The 23,992-nt window shown below is 48.2% G+C and overlaps 8 protein-coding genes across 8 annotated transcripts; 3 read left to right on the plus strand and 5 right to left on the minus strand.

Annotated features, from left to right (window-relative positions):
* Positions 1–206: 206 nt before the first annotated feature.
* Positions 207–2,995, plus strand: C8R40DRAFT_1177474 (uncharacterized protein; the record flags this gene model as incomplete). The annotated part of the gene is made up of 3 exons (XM_046232687.1): positions 207–1,436; positions 1,484–1,789; positions 1,847–2,995. The coding sequence occupies 3 exons, from the start codon at positions 207–209 to the stop codon at positions 2,993–2,995; spliced, it is 2,685 nt and encodes an 894-aa protein (XP_046079835.1).
* Positions 2,996–4,878: 1,883 nt separating this feature from the next.
* C8R40DRAFT_1074617 (uncharacterized protein) lies at positions 4,879–5,999 on the plus strand (the record flags this gene model as incomplete). The annotated part of the gene is made up of 3 exons (XM_046226737.1): positions 4,879–5,016; positions 5,068–5,939; positions 5,963–5,999. 3 exons carry the CDS (start codon positions 4,879–4,881, stop codon positions 5,997–5,999), a joined length of 1,047 nt encoding a protein of 348 aa, XP_046079836.1.
* Positions 6,000–6,326: 327 nt separating this feature from the next.
* On the minus strand, positions 6,327–7,376 carry C8R40DRAFT_1074618 (uncharacterized protein; the record flags this gene model as incomplete). The annotated part of the gene is made up of 5 exons (XM_046226738.1): positions 6,327–6,481; positions 6,777–6,827; positions 6,877–7,081; positions 7,112–7,296; positions 7,325–7,376. 5 exons carry the CDS (start codon positions 7,374–7,376, stop codon positions 6,327–6,329), a joined length of 648 nt encoding a protein of 215 aa, XP_046079837.1.
* Positions 7,377–7,625: 249 nt separating this feature from the next.
* On the plus strand, positions 7,626–10,591 carry C8R40DRAFT_1074619 (uncharacterized protein; the record flags this gene model as incomplete). The annotated part of the gene is made up of 9 exons (XM_046226739.1): positions 7,626–7,877; positions 7,922–8,188; positions 8,217–8,660; positions 8,719–8,949; positions 9,271–9,466; positions 9,523–9,812; positions 9,858–10,271; positions 10,330–10,542; positions 10,577–10,591. The coding sequence occupies 9 exons, from the start codon at positions 7,626–7,628 to the stop codon at positions 10,589–10,591; spliced, it is 2,322 nt and encodes a 773-aa protein (XP_046079838.1).
* Positions 10,592–10,736: 145 nt separating this feature from the next.
* On the minus strand, positions 10,737–14,540 carry C8R40DRAFT_1177478 (uncharacterized protein; the record flags this gene model as incomplete). Its single annotated transcript, XM_046232688.1, has 10 exons — positions 10,737–10,787; positions 10,845–12,040; positions 12,096–12,206; positions 12,257–12,788; positions 12,822–13,207; positions 13,268–13,499; positions 13,551–13,815; positions 13,867–13,972; positions 14,024–14,401; positions 14,462–14,540. 10 exons carry the CDS (start codon positions 14,538–14,540, stop codon positions 10,737–10,739), a joined length of 3,336 nt encoding a protein of 1,111 aa, XP_046079839.1.
* Positions 14,541–14,770: 230 nt separating this feature from the next.
* C8R40DRAFT_1177479 (uncharacterized protein) lies at positions 14,771–18,854 on the minus strand (the record flags this gene model as incomplete). The annotated part of the gene is made up of 11 exons (XM_046232689.1): positions 14,771–15,297; positions 15,354–15,589; positions 15,654–16,113; positions 16,168–16,489; positions 16,558–16,632; positions 16,685–17,613; positions 17,659–17,842; positions 17,895–18,036; positions 18,093–18,418; positions 18,469–18,696; positions 18,753–18,854. The coding sequence occupies 11 exons, from the start codon at positions 18,852–18,854 to the stop codon at positions 14,771–14,773; spliced, it is 3,531 nt and encodes a 1,176-aa protein (XP_046079840.1).
* Positions 18,855–19,582: 728 nt separating this feature from the next.
* C8R40DRAFT_1177480 (uncharacterized protein) lies at positions 19,583–20,676 on the minus strand (the record flags this gene model as incomplete). Its single annotated transcript, XM_046232690.1, has 3 exons — positions 19,583–20,055; positions 20,109–20,347; positions 20,411–20,676. 3 exons carry the CDS (start codon positions 20,674–20,676, stop codon positions 19,583–19,585), a joined length of 978 nt encoding a protein of 325 aa, XP_046079841.1.
* Positions 20,677–20,843: 167 nt separating this feature from the next.
* On the minus strand, positions 20,844–23,814 carry C8R40DRAFT_1177481 (uncharacterized protein; the record flags this gene model as incomplete). Its single annotated transcript, XM_046232691.1, has 9 exons — positions 20,844–21,242; positions 21,298–21,372; positions 21,429–22,591; positions 22,648–22,834; positions 22,891–23,032; positions 23,083–23,135; positions 23,189–23,428; positions 23,484–23,681; positions 23,731–23,814. 9 exons carry the CDS (start codon positions 23,812–23,814, stop codon positions 20,844–20,846), a joined length of 2,541 nt encoding a protein of 846 aa, XP_046079842.1.
* Positions 23,815–23,992: the final 178 nt, after the last annotated feature.

Consider the following 23,992-nt stretch of genomic DNA (forward strand, 5'->3'; position numbering starts at 1 on the left):
CAGTCACCAATTGAATCCTGTATTTGTTCCCAAAGCTAATAAAGATTTAACCAGCAATTGTAAGCTGATATCTGGAAAGTTGAATTATACTTACTTCGGCAATATCAATTGTCAAGGCGGCGTCAAAACGCTGAGCCCAGCATGGTGTCTCATTGATATCACGTGACGAAGTTTCTTCTTGAACTCCTTCCCCCAAAATTGCAACAATGGCACCATCTACACAAGATCCCTCTCATGGCAACAATGCAAGACCCGATCATTCTTCTCCTTCTTCAAACTCTACGAGTACAGTGGGATCCAAAGAGAAACGGACTACTGCCACGAAATCCGATGAACCTTCGTCCTCGATACTCTCGTCTTTCCACAAAGTCTTTGTTAACGGCGTCCCGCTGGCAGACTATGTCAAAGAAGATCCTCATTGGAACCTTCTGCTCGATATTGCTACTCCATGTATGGAGTGTGAACACAAGCGTATCGAGTGCACCGTTCCAGCAAAGTACCCCCGTTGCGAGCCCTGCGGCAGCAGTAACTGTAGTATATCGCGCCTGGCTCGTCACCGTGCATTTGCCAGACAACACGGGAAGGACCTGGCCTTCAGTCGGAAATTCCTGGACGAACATGGCGCGACAAAGAAGGACAGTTATACAATCCCCTTGAACTATTGGCGGACGTATGACTCCCTGTTGCGCAAACGGAATCATCCACCTGAGATATCGGCCGAATTTCGGATATTCGAACAAAACGAAGACCTCACCACGGAGGAAACTTCCCCAGATCCACACATCAACGAATCTTCTGCGCAGCTCTTGTCAAAACCATCCAAGGAGAAGAAAAAGGTGCCCAAGCGTTTGACGGAAGAAGCTACCCCGAAGGATACTAAGAAGGGCAAGGGATGGGCAGAGGAAACCACCGCGAAGAATACGAAGAAGGGCAAGAAGCGTTCAGCAGAAGAATCCGTGCCTCCGGATACGAACAAGGCGAAGAGGCGGTTGACAGAAGAGTCCCTGTCCAAAGATGACGAGACGGGCAAGGGACGCTCGGCTGAAGAAGCTCTACCTAAGGATAATAAGAAGGGCAAGGGCCGTGCGGTAAACGAGTCTATTCGCAAAGACCATGACACGGCCAAGCGCCGCTTGGTAGAGACCCCCCCCATCCCTGCTCGCCTTAGAGCTCAAACCAAGTCGTTGTCACCCTCTGATCTCCTGGACCTCACCCCCCGCGCACGGTCAATATCTCCATTGCACGATCGTCCTCTCAAACGTCCCCGTCTTGACCCCAACCTCAATTCTCGTGAAACCGCACACGACCCCCCCTCTAAGGATGTGTACTCTTCTCTATACCGACCAATGGTGACCCCGATTAAGAAGTTGGGGTCTACTTCAGCTGAAACTGAGTCTCGTCCAGTCAAAATTCCAAGCTCAAGTACAATGAACATGGTGTGTGCAACTCTCGTAGCACACCTTTCTCACTAACTTTCCAACAGAACCCGCTCACCTCTAGTCTGCCCCCCATGCCGCGCCCTATAAATCATCAGCGGTTGCAGACAGAGAACGAAAAGCTGAAGGAACAGACTCAACACTTGGAGAGCCTTCTGGCTAGCAGTCGCCTTGAAATTTCACGGCTCACATCTGCCTTGAAAGACACCACGACCTCCTTAGAAACCCGCGCCCAGGAAGTGGTAGAACTACGTAGGACCATAGACTCTGAGACACAACAAAAAGCGGAATACAGCCAGGTTATTGCGGATTATCACAACCTGGACCAGGCAATTAAAGGCCCCTCTTCACTGGTATAGCACCTTCAAGAGTTCCTTTCACTTCAGTTTCACTCATCTTTTATCGTGCAGGACATCCTTTCTCGGTTCTCTCTCATTCAAGATAGTCTTGACACCTTCCAGCGTGAAAGCAAAGAAAGGTCCGAGGAACACAATAAACTCCAGGAGGAATGCTCGCTTTCCAATAAACGCCTTTGTCAAGCACAGCACACCTTGGACGAGAGGAACGCAATGGCCGCCCGCCAGCAGGTGCTGATCGAGGAACTCAACGAGACCTTACAGATTTACAAAAGCAGAGCCTCGGGCGCCGAATCCCTCATTCAAACCTATTATCAGGATTCACAAGATCCTCACATTCCTGTCTGGCAGGAACTTCAGGAAAAATTGAATGAATCCCATTCCTTGAATCGAAGAATAGCATCCCATGCCCACCGCCTTCATCGAACTGACCCATCCCGCCTCCTAGATCTCCACACTAGTTTTGTTCACCAAGTCTTGGAGGGAGCGATAAATCTCCTTCGCCGTGGAAACCAGTCTCCCGAAGGCTTAGCCCGTTGGAACAAACTTGCGCTTGAATTCTTGGAAAGCAACCGACATACGCTCGCCGATATCCACATTCGGTCCCTCAGTACGCTAACATATTTCTTTTCAAACCGGGGCGATGTTGAAGATAACCTGCTCTCTGAAATTCTCGCAAACTCTCGCTTTGAAGACAGTGCGTTGCTGGACGCAGCCCAACACGCTGGGTTTGCAGATTCACCCCCAGCCGCGATTGAACCACCACTCTATCACAGGATGTTCCCAATCACATCTACGCTACCCTCTCTCCCAATGACCTTGGACGACCAGCTGCCTGCTGTCCCCAATTTTGACCAACGCATGGTGCTATGGGATCGTTACCTTCAGGTCTATTTGGAAGCACTCTTGAATGGAACCCCGCTTGAACCTGTACGTCGTATTCTCGATGATCCCCTTCACGACAAATCCCATCCTCCAGCTGTCGATACGAGCCTGCCCCACGGCGGTGTGGAACCTACCGACGTGGCATCTGATGGGTCCTATGTCAAGAATTTATCAACGTCTTGTGGTGGTCCTGTCCCAGGTTCCCCAGATGAAAACATAGCCACAGCGTCCAGCAGTTCTGTTTCCATAGTCGACGGCCCCATTGAAGAGAAAACTGTTGATTTATCTAGTGACAATGGAAGCCTTTTTACCCCGTAGTGATAAAGTAACAAGTACGCACAGTTTGGACATTTTTCTTGGTGTTTCATGTTATCCCTCCCCTTTTTGTGTTCCAATCAACCTGTTTGATTTGAATAAATGCAGCAGATGAAAGAAATTTTGAAGACCTGTTTTGGGTCTTGCCCTGAATTTTCTAGTGGCCTAACAGTCTTCGTTGTCCCACAACAAGAATGTTTAGTCATAATTGACCGGAAATTTACATACACCCCCACAGAGTTTCCAAGTAAGCTTATATTTTATAATATATCAGAATTCATCAGGTACCTCCATAGTCCGGAAGAGCCTTGATGGCGCAGTGAACCTTGCGAAGGCACACTATTCTCCCACGCACCTCCCTGACAATTCGTGGAGCCTGTGTTGACCTTCCAGACACCATCAGAAACTTTCGAAACCCATCAGGAATAAGTTCTGCACCTTCACCCCACACAAACCTTCATTACCTCTTTGTATAACCCTTCTTGGTACCTTCATAAGCCTCTGCAAACTCTCGTAAGCCTCTGCGAACCTTCATAAGCCCCTCGTGACTCGTGGAAGACTTCCTGGTACCTTCATAAAGCCTGCGTAGACCTTCCAAAGTCTTGACAACCTTCTAGATAGTTTAAGAAGGTGGTACAAGCCTTCCTTGTACCTTCATAGCACCTTGTACCTTCATAGCACCTGTGTAGACCTTCCAAACGCTTGGTAACTCTCAAATTACCCTGGGAAGGTTGTTTGAGTCCGTGTGGTACCTTCATAAAGCCTCTGTCAACCTTCATAAGCCCCTCGTGACTCGTGGAAGACTTCCTGGTACCTTCATAATGCTTGCGTAGACCTTCCAAAGTCTTGACAACCTTCTAGATAGTTTAAGAAGGTGGTACAAGCCTTCCTTGTACCTTCATGGCACCTGTGTAGACCTTCCAAACGCTTGGTAACTCTCAAATTACCCTGGGAAGGTTGTTTGAGTCCGCGTGGTACCTTCATAAAGCCTCTGTCAACCTTCATAAGCCCCTCGTGACTCGTGGAAGACTTCCTGGTACCTTCATAATGCTTGCGTAGACCTTCCAAAGGCGTGACAACCTTCTAAATAGTCTTAGAAGGTCGTAAAAGCCTTCCCTGTACCTTCAGAAGACCTTGGTAAGCCCCTCCTGACTCACGGAAATCTTTCTGGTACCTTCATGATGCCTCTGTAGACCTTCCATACAACATCAGGGACCTTCGGAGAGGTTGCGACCCCCATTAACTGTCTACTATTTGCCTGTAGCTTCCTAAAGCATGACAACCTTCTCGAAACCCTTAGAAACCTCCTGGGTACCTTAGCACGGTTTTATAAGGCTTGCTGATACCTTCATAAGGGCTTTCACAACATTCCAACCTTGAGACCTTCAAAAACCTTCTGGCTACCACATGAACATTGTATAAGTCCTCCTGATACCTTAGAAAAGCTTCTACAGACTTTTCTACTCCCCGCTCACCTTCATTCGCCCTTCTAATCCTTTTGTAGTGCCTGTGCAGACCTTCCAAAGACATTACCACATCTTAAGGAAGGGTTGAGGGACTTCAACCGAGCACCATTCGCCTCGTACACTGTTACCTTTGGTCAGGGATCTTGCACAGCTGTTCTAGGAGCACGCATGTACCCGTTCAAGCTTGGATTGTAAGCAACCTGTTCAACACACTTGCCCAACCCAGAATTCCGCTATTGAGCGCCCAAAGAACTGCCACATTGTGAGCGACACAATGTGGCGGTGTACCGGCGTTAAAGTGCTGAGCCCAGAGGAATTACATCATACTGTCATGACAAAAATCCATTGACGTCATTCCAGACGCCTATTTTCTCATCAATATATGCATTAGTTTTTACAGACATCAACCGCACCACGACAATGGAGAAAATCGCTAGCTCCCCAATCTCCAACCTGCCCCAGGAGATATATCTCGAAATCTTCAGTTGGTGTTGCATTAGAATGGTCATTCTCAAGCCTCCTTGGCGAAACTACCTGCCAACGCTTGTGCTGGGACAGGTGTGTTCCCATAATTCATCAGCAAGAAGAATCGCACTGATCTCTACTCAGGTGTGCAAGCTGTGGCATGCAATCATAGAACAGAATCCTCAGCTCTGGTCAACATTCTGTGCAGAAACAATGGGCCCAGAAACCGCACTTGCTGAGGTTCTGCGCAGATCCAAGCATTCCCCTCTGGATCTCACCATCTGGCTGCAAGGTTCACTACTACCATCATGTCTTCTGACCACCGCCCCTAGAATCCAGCAACTCTCTCTACTTGCCTTCGAAGGCGAAAATTTTGTCTCCCTCTTCAATCAAGAATTCAAATTTCCCGCACTGAAGTCCCTTAACCTACGCCACGGAACTGTTCGCGAAGGTCCATACCCAATTATCGACCCCTTCAGCGGTGCCTTTGATTGTTCCGTTCTCACTTCTCTTCTGGTCTCTCGCCTCTCTTTTCTACCCTCACACCCTCTCCCATCCATCAGGTACATCTGGATTGATCACATGCGGCTAGACGATGCATGCAAACTCCTCACCCAGTGCCCCAACGTTGAGGACATACACATAGGATCCATTCGCCTAGAGCACTTTCCGGGCAACATGGTACCCGAACCGTCGTTTGATTTACCCGTTGCCCTGAAGTCCTGTGTTTCTCTTTCCCTTCACACTCTCACCGGCGGCGCCATAGTGGATACCTCGCTACAATGTTTCCAGCTTCCAAACCTAACCTCACTCCAATTCAAACGGTCGTACTGCCCTACTTCCGCCATCGATCTTCTACAACATTCCCAACATCTGACGTCTCTGAACCTCCACAACATTCGCTTGTCCAAAATCTCACTCCCGCAACTCTTAAGCAACCTTGCAAATCTTCGGCACCTATCCTACTCTGAAGACGACCCGTGGGTGGAAAATCCAACTGGTGTTGAGCTCTTCAGGTACCTTTGCCTGCATCAATCAGCTGCCTACCTCCCCGCACTGGAACGCCTCACGGTTAGCGTGGAGTTCCGAGTAATGTTCCACGTTCTTACCTTTTGCGCACTACACACCCACTTAGATCAGGTATACTTGACGTTATTAAAGCAGGAGAACCAGCCGCCTCGTTATGAAGAACTCTTCACAGCCAGATGCAAGAAATTGGCGAGAGTCAGAAAATATAACATTGAAAAAGTGTGATTGACATTGAATAGTAGTAGTAGTCCTGTAATACTTACCAGCTACCTTTTTTTCTACATGAGATTCCACATACACCATCACACCAGGCGCAAGATGCCCAATACGCTTCTCCCCCCATTCTCTTCTGTGGTCCTCACTGAAGAATCCCGTTAGCTATCAACATCCATATTCACCTCAAGAGACCCATGTATAGTCGACACTCCTCCAGTCCAAGTGGTGCCATCAAGGCTACCCAAGCCCTGAGCCATAGCTTTCAGGCGGTTTCGGGCCCTCTCCATGTAGCTCTTACGCGCGGTTCTGAGGACTGTTTGACGATTATCCCACATCCAGTTCATTCCGCATGAGCAATATACGGGATGATTCCAACCATAGACAATACGCTACTTAGTTACCTGTAGGGAAAAGACCAGTGAGCACCGTGCCCCAAAATGAAGGTGCTCTTGATCCTACAAGCCCTTGCCTTCTTGAGAATTTATCACCTGTTTTCCCTCCGTACCCAAATCAAAGGGACAGACCAGACGAACATATTTGCTTATCTCGCACGCCCCGATCACTCCTGTAATTGCACGTGCATCGACATTAACCCACATGACACACACCCTCTTGCTCATTCCCACCATGTTCCATCTCCCGACGTTCGTTCCCTTTCTCTATCACGATTCAGAGTATTCGCTTACAGTTATCTCACAGCGTATATACTCCTCTGCCTCAAAGACCCCAAGACTGGCGGCAGCAATACTCCATTAACCAGCCCTATCGTATGTTTTCCCCCATTCACACAGTTCTTCCTGGTACCACCAACAACACAGGCACCCCGGATCCTCGCTTCCTTCCTAATCCAGTCCTCCTTATTTTGACTTACAATCAACCTCCCATCGCCATTGATCTTAGACTGCCCATCAACCTGTCTCCCCAAAATCAAGTCTTTACGAACCTCCTCAATCCCCACGTTACCAAGCTTCTCGAAAGCGCTACGGTCTCGCATAGCAACCGTATTACTATAACACATCCTCGCCTGCCCTGGGCTATCAAACTCCGTCAAGCGAGCCCACTCACTGTTCAGGACGTCCTTGTCGGTGTATGGAACTTTCTTCAGCAACCTGTCAGCCAAGTCGATTACTTCAACCTAGATATGACTTCCGCATACCGCTTTCAAAATGGACCCCCTCAAACTGGACAAGAGCTTGTTTGTAAAGCATTCCGTCAACGCTGCAGGGCCATTGGCGAGTGGTACCGAGATCAGACAGGCATGATTGAGTCAACACAAATTTCCATGGGAATTCGTCGCATTGACTGGCTTGGGATGGAAAATCAATTGATCTGGATTGGTGTTATACAAGTCGGCCGTGAATGGGAGCTGCAGACAAGAAGCCTGCCAGGGTCCTGATTACAATAGCATATATACACAGACATGTACAAACAACAGCGTCCTTCTGAACTCTCACCACATGCAAACCTCATCTGAATTACTCAAGCAAGCTTCTCACCTCCTGCGTGATGTTTGTCGGCTGGTTACCAGTGTTGACCCTCCGCCTGCCAACTTGACACCTCATTTTCGCCAAGAATACATCAAAGACCTCCAGAGTCTCCACCGCAACTCCGAAATGATCCTTACTTGGACCATATCCTTGGGTCAGATTCTCAACGATCTTCCAGGCAAACCTGTCGACTTCATGCTTGGTCAGTATAGAGACGGTAAGGTCCTTTCTAATCAACCCAATTTTACCCTCCCTGTTGTTAACAGAGTTCACATCTAGCGAGCTGGATAACACCAACCAACACCCCCATGCCATCCTCGGATGGCTTCCAATTCGACGCCAGTAGCTACGATGACGTGGACGATCTCACCATGGATGTAATAGAAAATATTCAAAGTGAAGAAGCGAAATACTCTCTACAAGACCTGCAAAGACGCATTTACCATCGTAGCGAAACGATAACACCTCAGATCGAACTCGACAGCCTACGTAGGATTATTTTCGGATACAAAAAGGCAACTACCTCGGACATAGTGCGTTTTCACAACACTCTCTGTGCAGAATCATTCAACAAGGCCCTTCTCCAAGCACGAAAATACCATATATGACAGCGTTTCCCCTGGTGGATTGAATCACAAACTCCAACGCATGACCAAACCCCCACCGACTTTCTCCAACGAGCAACTCCTAATTGACCACGAAATTTTCCTTTGGGAAGCCCAAGCCACCGACAAGTGCCGATTATGGGTTCACAGTATCGTCCACAACATCATCGCCATTGACTCTGTCCGCTTATGGGGCTCTCTCGATGAAATAGAGATCTTCGCCTACTGTGAGGCTGTTTCCAAGCGCTTGTATGCGTCTCAATTCAACGCCATCGCCACCAACGAGTCCTCAACTATCAAAGGCGGTATCAAGTCTCAACAGCAGCTGGTTCTACAGTGCATTCAAAACCTGTCTTCGGTGATGGCCCGCCGTTCTCTTCTTGATAAACTATATAAAAAGGTATGGATCCCATACGACCATCCCAGTTCAGAAAAAATTCAAACTTCGCTGTGTATAGTTTGGGGCAATTGCCCTACTCGATAGCGTCATTCTCCACCCATCCTCCCATGGTCAATCTTCACCCTCATCGTTCCTCCAGAGAGCTGTCCCGTCTGTCATTCAAGCCCTTGAGCACACCCCTGTTGAACGTACCGAATACTGGAGGCGCCGCAAGTTTGTCACCCGTCTACTGAACATGGTCGCCTTTCCTTCTACCAGTGAATATGTCGAAGACTTTTTTAATCGTACTGTACCTCCTGATATTGAGGAAGAGGAAGATTCTGAGAAAGAGGAGGAAGAGGAAGATTCTGAGGAAGAGGAAGAACACGAGGAAGAGGAAGAACACGAGGAAGATTCTGAAGAGGAAGAATAAGAGGAACAATTAGAAAGCTAGTGTTAACAACCAACGAACTGTCTAGTGTATAGCATTTGTAATTCTAGTCCTGCGTTTTGCCAAGCCTTTCAAACAATCACGCATTTTCATTTCGACGTCATCTGATGGTTATACAACTCTCTCCGATTCACCATGTCCAACCTTGCCCTCAAATCCGCCAATGAGCTTTTCACTCAGGTTTACGCCAAAATCGGCAACATCGCACCACTTGCCGCTAATACAGAGCCTGACGTTCGGCAAACCTTTTCCGCTGGCCTGCAAGCACTACACCACAAAGCCGAGAGTTTACTGCAGTGGATAATCGCCATGGGTCAGGTAACTGTTGACGATCAAGGTGACCCTTTGAACTTAGAGATAGGAACCTACACCTGGGGTTAGTACTGTCTGTCAATCTTCTACCCGAAAGAGCCTTCTATGCATGCCTCACAGACCCTCTCCCGGAAGATGTTGCAGCTCTGGTCTCCCACGCTGACTCTGTGGACGAAGGGGACGAGTATGGCACCGACGAAGATCCCAACGACGTTGTGGACGAGCAACTCACAGCGCAAAAGGCTCCGATCCTCGAAGTAATCCACGATCCTGGCCGTCTCCGATTTCGTCTTCAAGACTTTAGGTCCATGGTAGCTGCTGCTGGTTATAAAGGCAAAGTTGAAGACCAAGAACGGCAAGCGATCATACGCATGATTTGCGGGTACAAGCTATACCCGACTCATACCATGGTGCGCAAAACCTTTCATCACCTTACACTCATCAACGTCCTTTAGGAAAAAGAATTAGGTGAACACCAATTCGTCACAAAAAGTATTCCAAAATGGACTTCCTCTGCAAACAACATCGACAACATTCAAGTCCTCGAAGATCGCGCCCTGGCTCGAGAAATCTTTATCCTCAAAGATACTCAAAATAACAACGTGCATATATGGATCAAATGTGTTTTGCGGAACATCCAGGCCCTGCAGCTTGTCCAAGAATGGGACACACTCTCTCCCGAACTCCAGCTCCAATTTCGACACGCCGTAGCCGAAACATACTTTTCCGACGAATTTGCCCGTATTTCCAATTACAAGATCACCGAACGACGAAAGAAGATCAAGCGCGCAGCCCTCTATCGAAAGTTCAATACCCACCATAATAAAATCATTTCTCGCCGTCGAAAGTTTGCCACTCTGTTTACCATGGTAGGTTTTCAATTTCGAAAGACAGAAAACCCACCATGCTCAACCAACTGTCTTGCAGCTTGGCCCCACCGTCCTTCTTGATCCTGCACTACTTCATCTCACGCAGCGGGGATATCCTCGCAGCTCCAAGTACTTTGACAGAGTCCTAGCAATCGTTATTCGGGAATTGGAAAACGACGCCTTTGAAGTCGAGATTCCCTGGCTTTGGGAACAAAGGAGGTTCCTGCTTAGGGCTGTTGATGTCATCGCGGGATCATCAACCTTCGAACACGTTCGTGCCTTCCTAGACAACACCTGTTTTGCAGATATGGACTATGTGACTGATTCTGACGGGGTAGATATATAAAGACTAATGCTAGGTGTATACCTCCACATAGAACCCCACCCCCTCCATAACCAATGTCGAAACTCATACTACCTGGTTCACCGCCCTTTCCCTTCCACTCCGTTTGTTTCCCGCATTTTTCACGTATCGTTTGCAGTGTAGTTCGGAAAGCTTGTTGTACCATCAGACTCCTAAGCACCAATATCAGTACACCTCGGGATCAATTTAAAGAATCGAGAGTTGCAAACCGTTAAGATGCCCATCCCCTCCTCATTTGGCCCTGGATAAGTATGAGTGGTGTGCCTTGGATGATGCTTAAGAATGGCCACAATGTAGATGGGCTCAGGGGGTACAGACCTTCTCCCCCTTGAACCTATCCCCACTAACACCTCCAACCGATCTTTTGATAGCTGATCACGCACCGAGAAACACTTCTTGTGAATCTGAACCAGAAGCCCCATCACATCTTCATCTACTTCCACCGTCGAGCTCATGATATGGCACATCTTGCGAATGACCTCAGACGCATCCACATCTTTTGTCTTGGATGTACCAAGAAGATGCAAAGGTACATTCTCTGCCACACGCCATACCTCCCCTAGAGCCAAAGCTCCAACCCCCAAGCGGTTGTAAACCTCACGAATAAAAATTGATGACAATTCCTGTTTCTTTCCCACCACAAGTCCCATCCAACTTACAACAAATTCTCTAGCACAATTCATTACCCATCCAAGAGGATCACTTGGGAAAATTTGCCTTCTGGAGCATCGTAGGATTGTAGTATTTCTTTGGTCCACCAGAAAATCAGGAGTCAAGTAAGTTTCCGCACGAAATTCTTGGTCGCCAGCCTGAAGTTCAAGCCAATGCCGGATATCAAGTGCGAGTCGGGTGAACCATTCGACCTCAAGGTGCAGATGCCCATACAGATGATCGGATTTTTCCTGTAGGAATCGCAAAGCACTCTCTTGGAGTACAGTGAGCTCCTCCCACACCACCATCCGAAGCAGCAGTAGATCCTGATGGATTATCCTTGCCTCTATTCCATTTCGTGAATTAATTATTGAAAGGCAACTGTAAGATTTCGCAAGATCGCCAAAGCCAGCTCCTTTCCTCAACTCTTGCGAGGGAAAATGAGGTACCAGCTTGTAGCAACCTAAGTCTCTGTCAAGACTATCGACCTCAGATCGCAGGGAAGGAGACAAAAGGTTGATAACCAGCGTTGAAGGGGGAACCAGAAGTCGGGGGGGGGGCACCAGTCGGCCAACAGTAACACCATCAGGTTTTTTTCCTACCAGGGCCCAAATTAGAGTGCATCTTTGGACCAATTCAATATCTTTCCAACCTTTTCCGTCACTTGCTCCTAAGGAGGCCTTCGTGACCCTCACATCTTCTCTGTCAACCTCTATCTCCTCCATATTGTGCTCCCCTTGCTTGCGACCCACACCTAGTAATCGATCAACTCCAGAAGCATACTTGAACAATATCACAAAACCATGTACCAATCTTCACCTTCCCCTTAACATTTACCCTTTTGGAACTTGCACGTTTGATCCGACCTTTGACTGCTTTTTTAACTTGATTTTGTACCTTGCTTCGCGCCTTTCTCATTGCTAACAATGATATGTCAGTAAAGCACGATTTTCTGCAAAACATTTATCACCCTGATCCCTAATTATCCTGCGGTAGTTACCATGCCGAATGGAGTCCACTTCATCTACTTCCCCTGACGCGTGGCAAATGGGCAAAACCTGCATAGCCTGCATCTTGTATTCCTTCCATACTTCTCGTTGCAACCTGATCCCCTCATTCCCAAATGGTAGGTCAGATCCTGTGTCCGAGTTCCATAACTGAAGGCACTGCTCTTCTGACATTGCATCAAAGTCATTTTCATAGATCTTTCCAATCCTCACGTCGTCACCTGTCCACCCGGGCCCCAACTCCCAAGGCTGTGTCCCAATTCGCACATTCCCGTCTCGCATGGAGAAGGCAGAAAGGAACTTTTCCTTATCCACACGCACCAGTCCATCCATCGGGGCCTGACGAATCATGTACGTGACAAAGCACAGAAAATTTCGGGACAAGTGGTTGAGATATGATTGTTCAGTCATAAACGACAGCCCATCTGCAATATAATTTCCATAGGTAGTCAGGCCGCGGTCAGCATAAGCATGAGAGCTGTATTGTAGATTCTCCTGCCATCAGCAATGATACCCCAGACAACAAACCACGCACGCAAAGTTCCTCATCTCCACATTTAATGTCAGAAGACCATGACGTGGTTCCATGGGTATAAAACCCATCGCAACCTGGGAGTCACCTTCAAGTTCCCGAGCAGATGGATACATGATCAAGGTCATCCTCGTGTACGTGGATGCTCCATCAAAATCATCCTTCGGTATTGCTGAGGCACCACTATGATAATGGAGGCCGGAAAAGTAGATAGAGCAAAGCTCATCCAGCCTCCAGCAGCACCCCGAGTCAAATATCGTAAAGTATTCCTCGTAGACGTCTGCCCTAGGTTCTGACCAGTTCATCATATGTGACACCATCCCCTCATGATCACCGCCGTCGTTATGGGGACCCCCGGATTGACCAATGTCGTGGATTAACCCTTCGTTTCAAGCAATAAAGCAATTCAATACTTCCCCGAGTATCCATGACATGTCCTCACCTGGGGCCTTTCTTTTCTCTCTTAATTCATTTCCCCCTTTAACTGGAACCACACTCGACACCTCATTTGGAACGTGATCCAGTGATGCAATGTTCAATTGTGCACTCGCCCAGAACAGGTTTTCATCACACCCAACCCTCGCACAGTTGGACACCTCCGCCTGCGTACGTACGTTCTCTTTCCACCGACCATCCACCTTTGCAAGACCCCTCACACCACACTGTGCGCCTCGCTAACATTCACACATCAGTCAAGCGCTTTCGCTGATTCACGATAACCGTACCGCCAGTAATCTCTTCTGTAAATCTCCTAAATCATCCAGCCTTCGACCATACCTTTTACTGTTAACGGCAGGCCCTTCCAAGTTCCGTTGGCTCTGGTTGGAAACCGAGAGAAGATAGGACCGGCTTGAACCCCTGACCGGCTTCATAGACCTCATCCTCTCAATCTGAACCCCTCCACGCCCCTGGCGATGCTGCTCTTTCGGTCCATACAGTTCCCCACGCAGACCTCTCATTCCAGATTGCTCTTGGCTGTCATAATCCTTTCTGAAGAAAGAGCTTAGGGTCCATTATCCCTCAAAATGAAAAAGTAAATACATAGAGTTAGACCATGATTTCACAAAGTCATCCTTCTCCTCTCCTGTTCCCCACTTGTTTCTCCACACTACAAAATCATTCCGTTCTGGTAGTGCGATGAAAAACCCTTTTTAACCACAGTTAGCGCCGTATCAATCAGATAACCAATACAGTTCACCCTTTGCATTGATCTCTCCTCGGTTCCGCAATGGTTTATCCTGATTTGCGCAGGCATTGTGCAAGCGGGTCATAGACTCCTTCGACCAGTCCATCACAACAACAAACACTGTCCCCACCGCTTTGGACTTGACCAGAGAGTGTTTCTTGCAGGTGTACACTTTTCCAAAAATATCCTCATCACGTCCTGGAAGTAGCATGTATTCGAATCCATCCATGTTAACCAGTTTGTCGTGTAGGGTATGATTGTGCAATGGTGGATCCTCGGGATTCTCCACCATCACTGGCTGTCTACGCGTCCGCCTGGTAGTCCGTTGCGCTCGTCGGTTCGGTGAGCGGGGAGACAGTCGCCGCTCAACGAATGACGGTGGTGTATTCCCTGTTTCAAGCACATGTAGGAACAAAACGTTGCTGGTCAATTTACCAAAATAGCAAGCACCTGTCCAGTTCCACTTTTCCTCCCTCCCTTCAGCGTCCGGCGACCGCTTGCGTTTGAGGTTCAATCCTGGCACAACCATTGACATGCACTCACAAAGAACAATGTATACAAGCCGCGTGATCGTTATTGCTTATTTAATACCACGTTCCATCATTATGAGTCCATTTGATTGTGCCGCTCAACTTTTCCGTAGGGACTGCGTCTGTCAAGATTCAACCCAAGGACCCTCTTACAGTCTGCTGGCACATCTTCAATTACAAGTCTACTTCACGTGCGTCCGTTTATTGTTTCCCAAGGGCATACATAAAATTAGGCAGCGTTACGTATGTAGTATGTGAACCCTTTGGGAGATTTATCCCAGGCAAAATCTACCGTGATATCCTTGTTTCCAGAGAGCAATTCATCCCATTGTTCCTCACTCGGCCAGTACCTTTTGAACCAATTCTCTCGGGCAAAATTCTCCTCTTCGATAGCCCTCCTCACCTCTCGGGCAGATTCCTGTGTGACATTCCCCGCAATATCTCTCTGCTGAAGCATCCAACGACGCAAGATCAGTGCCTTTGCTTGAACGATCAGAAACTCGTGGGCGAAATCAACCACAAAGTTTGACTGGGATTTGTCAGCACTGTGCGTTACCCAGACGTTACCTTCAAGCCAATGTAGCAACCTTTTGACGTACGCGTCGCCGACACCGTATGCGCGCGCAATACTACTAGGCATGCCCCCTTCATATGTACGCGTGTCGAGCACTCTCGCCAACTGAACCACATTAGTCACCATCAAAATTGTTATCAGGTCCTCCATCTTCCCTGGGTTCAGATGGTGGCTGTTCTTCTCTGTCCACATTCCAAAACTTAGATACCGAAGGCTATCATCAAGTTGGGGTACGTACGGTATCCTCCCGCGTGGAACGTCTTGTCCATTTTCTCCGACCAGAAGATCAATACACAAACCATGACACGGAGGGTATCATGGTAAACTGTGTCTGTTATACCCCGGCGGGCGACGAAGGCATCAAGAAGACCATAGCAGCTTTCCTTCATCGTCCAAGCGAAAAGAAATTGCGATCCTTTAAGCAGTGAAGGTTCCAGGGTGAACAAAAGGTGCGGTACCAACGGTCCCATAAACCTTTGCAACCCAAAAAAAAAAAACAGTTAGTCGAAAAGCATACCTCATTGGTTGTTTCACCCACCAACAGTCACCACTTTCCAGGATCACGTTATAGTAATCCCAACCCTCATCTTCTGCTTCCTCAAATCCTACTCTTAAAAACCCCTCCCTGTCGCTACCTATCTTGGGTTGCGCAAAGACCAGGCACCCCAAACCCCGACATAATTGCAACATGGATGCCTTCCCTGCATCCTCTACGTGCCAACGTTGGATCACATTAGCCGTAGCTACCCGTCCCCATTCTCCACCACCTAATCCAAACGCAACAAACCTCAAATTTTCAAGGTTTCTTACAAAGAGAATCGCCTCTTCATCAGTACCCAACCCAAACGACTTTGGATTAGCCATGTGAATGTCGATCCTCGTGCTATCCAGGATCTTGTTTCCACGTTGTGCACTATGCAGAATATCCCTTAGGGAGCCCTTGACGCGTATCTGATCTTCCAGATGCCTGTTGTCATCTGCTTGTATTAACCCCCAGTCTAGACATCGAGGTTAGCGACAAAACCTCCCTCCCCAGTTTCTTCGGTACCCACCATTAACCCATCGAGGCATATCAAGGTCCCCCAAGGCTTGCCCTGCATACACCTGATCAAAGCATGTCGCTTTATTCCCGCCACTCCGCACACAGACGCCCGCATTTTTTATAACTGAGTGACGGTGAGATTTGGTCCATTTTGCCCAAATCTTCTCCTCGACGTAGACCACGCGGTCAGGACCCTCAAGTACCTTCTTTCCGGCAATTCTTGTAGGAGTATTGACTTTGGCATCCTCGAGTCCTTTCACATCCACGTCGCTGATAAGTCCATTCTTGAGTTGGAGCTGCAGAGCCATTTCGGAAATCAGCGACATATCGTGCTGAAAATCCCGGCGCTCAGAGACAAACCTTAGCAAACCTCAATCTGTATATACAATAATTTGCTCACCTGTGACCGGATAACTGTTTTCAGCCCAATTTCCCCGCTATGGTCGAATAACAAACACTCCTTCTTGTAAAACAGCTTGAGGTATCGTGAGGACCACACTGATTCAGAAAGAGCCACAATACCCTACCTCCTCTGGGATGGAAACCTCAAAGGCCGGCCCCTGCTCTTCCAGCGTCTCAAAGAACCTTTCGGTCCTCGTCTGTTCTTCCTTTTTCATGCGTATAATGTCGCTGCCTACTGATACGATATCCGTACTGTCTTGGCTCCTACGCTCCTCTGAACTACGGACTTGATGTGTAATTTTTCGCCGCTTAGGATTCCGTTCACAGTCAGACGAATCGCGCCCTCTTCCAAGTCCAGTCGTACGGCCAAGTTCTTCGTCGCCCTTGGCATCGTCCGATCCTTGCTCGCTTTCCTTTGGACCAACTTTGCGTAGCTCGTCTGACTCGTCCTCGTCATCTGTCGACCGGCCACGCACGTCATCCGCGTCGTCTTCTACATCTGTGGACCTCTGTCTTGCGCGATGAGGTGGATCGTCCACATCTTCGGATTCACTTCGGCCCTTTGTTGATCGACGTTCCGGAGGTAGATCTTGCCCCTCATCATCCGCATCATGATCTTCTACATCTGTCGACCTCCGTTTTATGCGACGGGGTGGATTGCCCATGTCTTCGGATTCGCTTGGAGCCTCCTTTGATCGACGTTCGGTAGAAGAACCTCGCTCCTCGTGCCCACTTGAAGTCTCAGCGGAACCTGTGTTTGATTCCACGCATGTTTGTCCACTCTTATGTGCTTCTTCGCCCACCGTGGAGTCACCTTTGATAGCCGTACTCTGTGCAGATATTAAAGCCAACTCTGCGTCAATGGCAAAAAGCATTTGCTCCACTTCTTCACGATCAGCTCGTCGCCCTGGTCCTATGTTGTCGTCCTCGCCACCCTCTGGGTCGTTCGTCTCATTGCGTTCTGATGTAGTGCTAATATGCGGTGCATCCAGCGAACCCACACTGACGTTGGCTAGAGCAGGCATTGCCTCCGCCCTTTCATCTATCGTGGTTCCTTTTATTATTCAGTTTGTTTTGTATACGTTGCGCTTGAACGCACTCAGATTGAAAAAAAACATATCTTGTTCGGACACATGCTTCCACCCCTCGAACCGAGCCAACTCCTCCAAAAGTTGGTCACCATTCATCTCAGCTCGGGACATTTTCAATATTCCCTCCCACAAGAAGTCTTCAACTGCGATTAGACTAGCGGGCCGCTCTCTCTGGGCTAAATGGTGACGAGCCTTTGGGTGGATTGTAAATCTAATTCCCGAGAGTGATATACAAGTGGCCCACCTGCAGGAGCACCCCCCTGTGCAAACTGAGATGACGAATACCACGGGTTTGAAGCAAACCAATTGGGCTAATCAAAAGTGCCAGATGACCACTCAGTTCCCATCTTGTGCCTTTGTATTCCTCCGCAAGTTCTACGTCAATTCTGAAAATTAGAGAATCAAACATTTTCAATCTTGCCGAATGAACAATAAGACCAACCCCCCCGTCCACTGAGTCAACTGCGCAAAATTCAAAGGAAAGTTTGTGTGACCCTGCAGTACATCAGTCAAAGATGACATCCCAGTAATAACACCAACCTCTCGGCAAAGGCTGATGTACCAAGCGGCAAGGTTCAAGTTGGAGATTATACCCCTATGCCTCTCTTCCATAAACCCCTGACCAACTCCAAGCACCTTGTAGACCTTTGAGCTCATCCCTACTTCTCTGCATACCACTTCTCTTGCAGGGGCCTTCGCCTTTTGCCAACTGTTGATGGCAATTTGGACCATCCCCGGCCAACCCTTCTTTCCCTCAAAAGCTTTCCACTGGTCGTAGTTTTTAATTGATTCTCCTCGTTCCACATAAGGGTACCCACCAGTTTTTTGAAAACCTGTTGATTGAAACCAGCTATTTGCGATCCGGCGAAAGACGGAAGACAATGATCTCCTTCTCTTTGCAACAATTCTCCGATCACAAATAGATTGGCGATCGTCCGCCAAGCCTCCGCCTTCTTGTCAAATTCCAAAATGAGATTTCCATCCTCACTGAGCCCTTCCACAAGTTTTGTGTCGCGACACAATCTCAGTTCTTTCTTGAATGCATCCTGGGTTGAAATCAATCAGTACCCCTGTGTGACTATATGCACTCTTAATCACATACCATTAATGGTGTTTTCTCATTTTCGTCTTTAACAGCGTCCCATGCCTCTTCTACCCATCTTTGCACGGCGTCTGCAAAGGCAGCAATTCGGACGTCCGTCATGACAAAATAAATGAAGAAGGAAGAATAGAAATTAAATCAAGCGCCCAACTTCAATGCGTATGACATCACCTTCTGGCTTCAGCCTTTTAACGCCCGTGGCGGCGCACCAAAATGGTCATAACCAGTGGTGCAGTCGACTTAAATCATGCAAACTTTTTGCAAAGTTTACTACACGCCCAAGAGATTCTTCCTCATTTTCATTACATGAACCCAACCCTCCGACCGATTTTCGATAACTTCAAAACTGAGTGAGATATTTTTCAAGTCCTTCCCAATTCGGCGCATGTACACAGAAAGATATTCATCGAATTCTGAATCCAAATCGAACACGACATTCACGCTACCCTCATACCCACACTCCAATAAGTCTTTGTTGTCATCATTGTCTACAGTAATCACTTCAGGTTGAACTGGCTCAGGGGTATGAGTTTCTTTTGTGCAGTTGACGACAATCTTTGCTCAGTTTTTGCAAGAAAAGCTTGAGCAGCAGCCTCGACCTGAGCAATCTTCTTGGAATCCCTTCCGTGCCATAATATAAATGTAAGATAAAGTTTGTATACAGCTATTTACTGCCCTATGCACTCTTCTGGCACTATGTGGCAAATCAAAACCCCACCACAAGTTGGGTGGATGAGGCCCATACAAAAGAAAATGTTGGCTTCCGGCCGATTTAGCGCGTGGAAAAAGTTTGCAGTGTTTAAAGCGAACTGCACCATACGTAAAATTAACTATCCCATATAAATAAAGCTCTGCGTTGTTGTCCATAGCTCGTCCCATTCGTCATCATCTCCTGGCCACTGCTCCTTGAACCAATCTGTTTCTGCAAAGCTCTCCTCCTCAATTGCACCCCGCACACTCTCAGTAGTTATACTACTGTTTGCGCCCTCGATCCCTTCTTCCTCCGCGTGATGTCTGAATACTACGAGCGCACGTGCCATTTGCACTAAATGACGACGTGCAATTTCCGTGCAGCTTTGCTCCGTTTCTCCCAATGTGTGCTGCCCTACATTTGTTGCCAGCCAACTCAAAAGCCTATTAGCGTATGCCTCCCCTACTCCATAAGCACGCGCTACATCTCTTGGAAGGGTCTTGTCGTAGGTCCTCGGGTCAAGCACCCTCGCCAAGCGCACTACATTTGTCACCATCAATAGAATGAGAAACTGCGCTGGCTCGTATGGGTCTAACAGATGTATTGTTTTGGCTGAAGGAGAGAATTCAATGAGAATCGCCACGGCCTTGCATCATACTGCTCACATTGATCCTCCCAATCGATATCGGGTCCACTCAGCTTCTCCACCAAGAAAACCAGAACGCAGACCATCACCCTGGTCGCATCAACGTGGGCTGCATTCGTGAAGTTTGAGTCGGCTACGAACGCTTGACAAATGCCGCAACAAGTCTTGTCCATCGACTTAGCGAACCTGTAATGACCCCCAACGGCAATCGATGGGTCAATGGTCAAGACAGTATGCGGGGAACATGGGCCCATAATGCTATCAAATAGATACAAAATTTCAACTAATGGCGCAGAAAATAGGGAGGAAATTGAACTTTACATTCTGTCTCCCGGTTTCAACAGGAAGCTATATTCACCCCAATCCTTGCTCTCTTGCACCTCATCAAAGTCCCCCCCAAACCACCTCCCCCAGTATGCCGGAGATTTAGGATGAGACACAATCCAAACCTTTGTCCCAGCTACCACCGCCACCTCAGTACCACACCCTCCACCATCGATATGACGCCTGTGAAAGGCATTTCCGGTGGCGAGCAAGCCCCAGTCCGTGAACACGATCCCGTCTGCAATAAAACGGACTACGGGCATATTTCTCACATAATTTACAGCCACTCGGTCAGTGTCCAGCAACTCCGTGTAACGTCCCGTCCTCTCAATGGTGATGTCGAGACAGTTGACAATTTGTTACCGTGAAGGGCAGTCCGTATCGCATCTCGTAGGGACGCCTGAACGTGGACCCTCTCCTCTCCAATGATTTATCTGCACAACAAAAGATGTCCGATGTCATACAGGGCAACAAAATGAAGAGCAGCAAAATGGTTACCGTGCACCGTTCTCATCATATCCACGTCTCCAAGTTTTTCCTCTGCTGCTGCTTCTCCAAACTCCAAACCTTCCTCACCCCTAATCAACACAGGCGACTGACTCACTATCTCACCAATCTCACCAAGACTTAGCGATCTCCATTCCGAGGCTGTCAGGATTTTGCACGGAAAGTCTGTCGGCACACCTTTCGCCTCCTTGTTCTCTGTCAATTCCCCTAGTTTGACATTCGTCCACTTTTCTTTGGCATCTTTAGCAACTATCCCGTCAATCAATTGTTGCTCGGCGCATTTTTCCATCGCCCGTTTGAACAACTCCAAGTCCGTTAGGTCCTTTCATTATTGGATATGAAGTCTCCACTCAGAACTTGAAAAGAAAAACGCTCACGAAAGCCTTCATTCTGATTTTGATAAACCACGTTGCGTCCACATCAAAGACATGAACAACGTCCTTTTGCAGAAGCTTTACTGGTACATCAACATCTACGAAGGCTACCACATCCAGTTTCACAAACTTACCCTCTGTTTGGCTTGAATCACAAACACTCGCCGTGCATCCTTGGCTTTGAATCTCTCCATCGTAGCTACCTCTTCCTCCTTCTTCGCGTTATTCGGCTCCGTTGGTGTACTTACCGCTTTCTCCACTGGTTTGGCCCGAGGAATGCGATGTGAGGTCTTCCTCCGTTTTCTCGTTCCTTCGTGGTTAGATGAATGCTGACGCTTCCTGCCAGACTGGCTACCATCTATTTGAACTTCCACTCGCATCTTCCTCTCACGTAAGGATCTTCCAGGGGGCTTGGTAGGTTCAATGACGGATTCATCTACAGATGAGAGCTCATCCTCCCCCGAACTCATTCCTTCCGCTGCATTTTCCAAATCTGAACGGCCCTCTTGATATTCCCTGTGGTCAGACGGACTAGGCTTGCTGATAGATGTAAAGGAGTGTGCCGGACGACCCGAAGAAGCAGGAGTACCATTATCCACATCGATCATATCGGGTGTGCCTGGTCTCTTCTGGTCGAAAGAAGGTCCCAGAAGACGCGACGTCTTGCACTGCTCACCCGCATCCTTTCCCGTTATCCTGTTCCCCTCAGGCACTGGCGAGAGATGATTAAAATTAGGTCCAGAGGTCACAGCTGACATATGCGCTCCTTCTTGACCGGACCCTTCAGATTTGGAACTGACTGACTCATCCGTATCCTCTCCAAGATCACCATATGACTCGGCTATCATGTTGAGTATGTTATTCACCGCTATCGTTTTTGTTCTCTGGCCTGTTTCTCCATCACGCTCCTCCACCAGCGGGGGCGAATTTCCGATGACTGGTAAGTGTTCCTCGTCAAGGTCCCCCAGTGAATCTGTTTCAGGTTTCACAGGTCCACCCTGCTTTTCAATGCGGGCTTCTCCTGTGGAAGCTGCACCGCAGGCTTCTTGTCCAGACACCATTTCGCCGTCGCTGACTGACGGCAGATCTCCAACAATAATTTCTCCGTTATGTTCCTGTTCCACGCTGGGGAGTGACCTCCCGGGCAAGGATTCCTCGTTGTGGTTCTCTCCTTCAGGCTCCATAGTCTCGTCACCCGTTTGAATGTTACCTTGACCTTCGCAAGACGCGCCGCTCTCATCGATTAGAGGGAGAGGAACCCCAAGAGGAGCGTTAGGTGCCAAATTCTCCGACGACTCTGGAGAATGAAATGGGTACAGGGACTGTGTTCATACAAAGAAAAGCGCAACGTACGTTTATCCACGAAAAACAACGACTCATCCTCTGGCACATTTTTCCAGCCATCGTATTCTGCCAAATCTTGAAGTAGTTCCTCCGATGTCATTAGCCCTCTGGACATTTTATCGATCCTTTCCCACAAGAACTTCTCTACTGCAGCCAGACTGTCTGGGCGTTCTTTCATCCCCAGGACATAAGACTTCTATAACCTCTGTTAGCGGCAATACGCAGGGGCCCGCAAGGGAACAGACAGCTCACATGCAGCAGAGTACCTCGGTGAAGGCTATCATTCCTCAACGATTTTGGCAACAAGATTGCGACTGGCGAGATCAGCGCCATGACATGTCCGCTCAGAGCCCACTTCTTTGGTTCGTAGTCCTCAGACAGTCCGGAAGAAATACTGTCCCCATTGAATCCCGGAAAACCCACACAGAGATATAGGTTGCTCACCTTGGCACAACGGTTTGGAGGTCCCTCAGAGAGTCTGGGAACCCGCAGGCCTCCTTGAAAAAAAATTCAGCGATACCGACTGACAAGGTAAGCGCTTCTACCTTACCTCTCTCGTCCATGCTAGCCACCATGCTCCGAAATCCAGATTGATAACAAAGGCGATTCGCCGTTCCAGCTCCACATGCGCATCTATCCCGAGACCGTCAAACACCTCCTGAACCGAATGTTGCGCCCCTGATCTTGTGTTATGTTGTCGTCGTTTTGGAGCCTGCTTCCACGACTCAACGGCTCTGCGTATAACTTCCGGCCATCCGCTCAGTCCAGTAATTGGCTTCATCTGCAGGAACTAAGCCAAAGATTCTTTCAAATATGGCGGAACTATTCACAATTTTCTTAAGAACATTCTTCTCATCGGGCTCCCCTTTGATTCCGGCCAGGTTCGGTATGTTCATGCCTGAGTAACCCAACACTTTTGCTCTAGCTACTAGATTACCAATCGGGAACCAATCGTTTGCGCTTTTTTCAAACCAATGGCTAGCTTTTTCACTCTCAAGGAATCTATAGGCCTTAGTTAGAGCTAAATCTGCGATCAAGTACTTCTGTCGTATGTTAGTTCTAATACGAAGACCTCCCCGCCCCTAAGCTTACCGTAACAGGTATCTCTTCCCCTCCATTCAATTCAGCCTCGGTGGCGTCCACCCATTGTCGTAGATCGTCCACAAATCCTTCCATCACGTTTAGTGTCGAGTTAGTTGAAATCTTGATCAGAGTGACATTGAAGTTAGTTGAAAAATCATATGAAACATAACGTGATGAGAAATTTATCACAGCCACATTGTGAATTCACAGTGTGGCTGTGAAAAGATTACTAATCCTCTGAGCCCAGCATTTTAACGCCCGTCCCTTGGCG

Source organism: Lentinula edodes (assembly GCF_021015755.1).
Source record: "Lentinula edodes strain Le(Bin) 0899 ss11 chromosome Unknown C8R40scaffold_64, whole genome shotgun sequence".
Lineage (NCBI taxonomy): Eukaryota > Fungi > Basidiomycota > Agaricomycetes > Agaricales > Omphalotaceae > Lentinula > Lentinula edodes.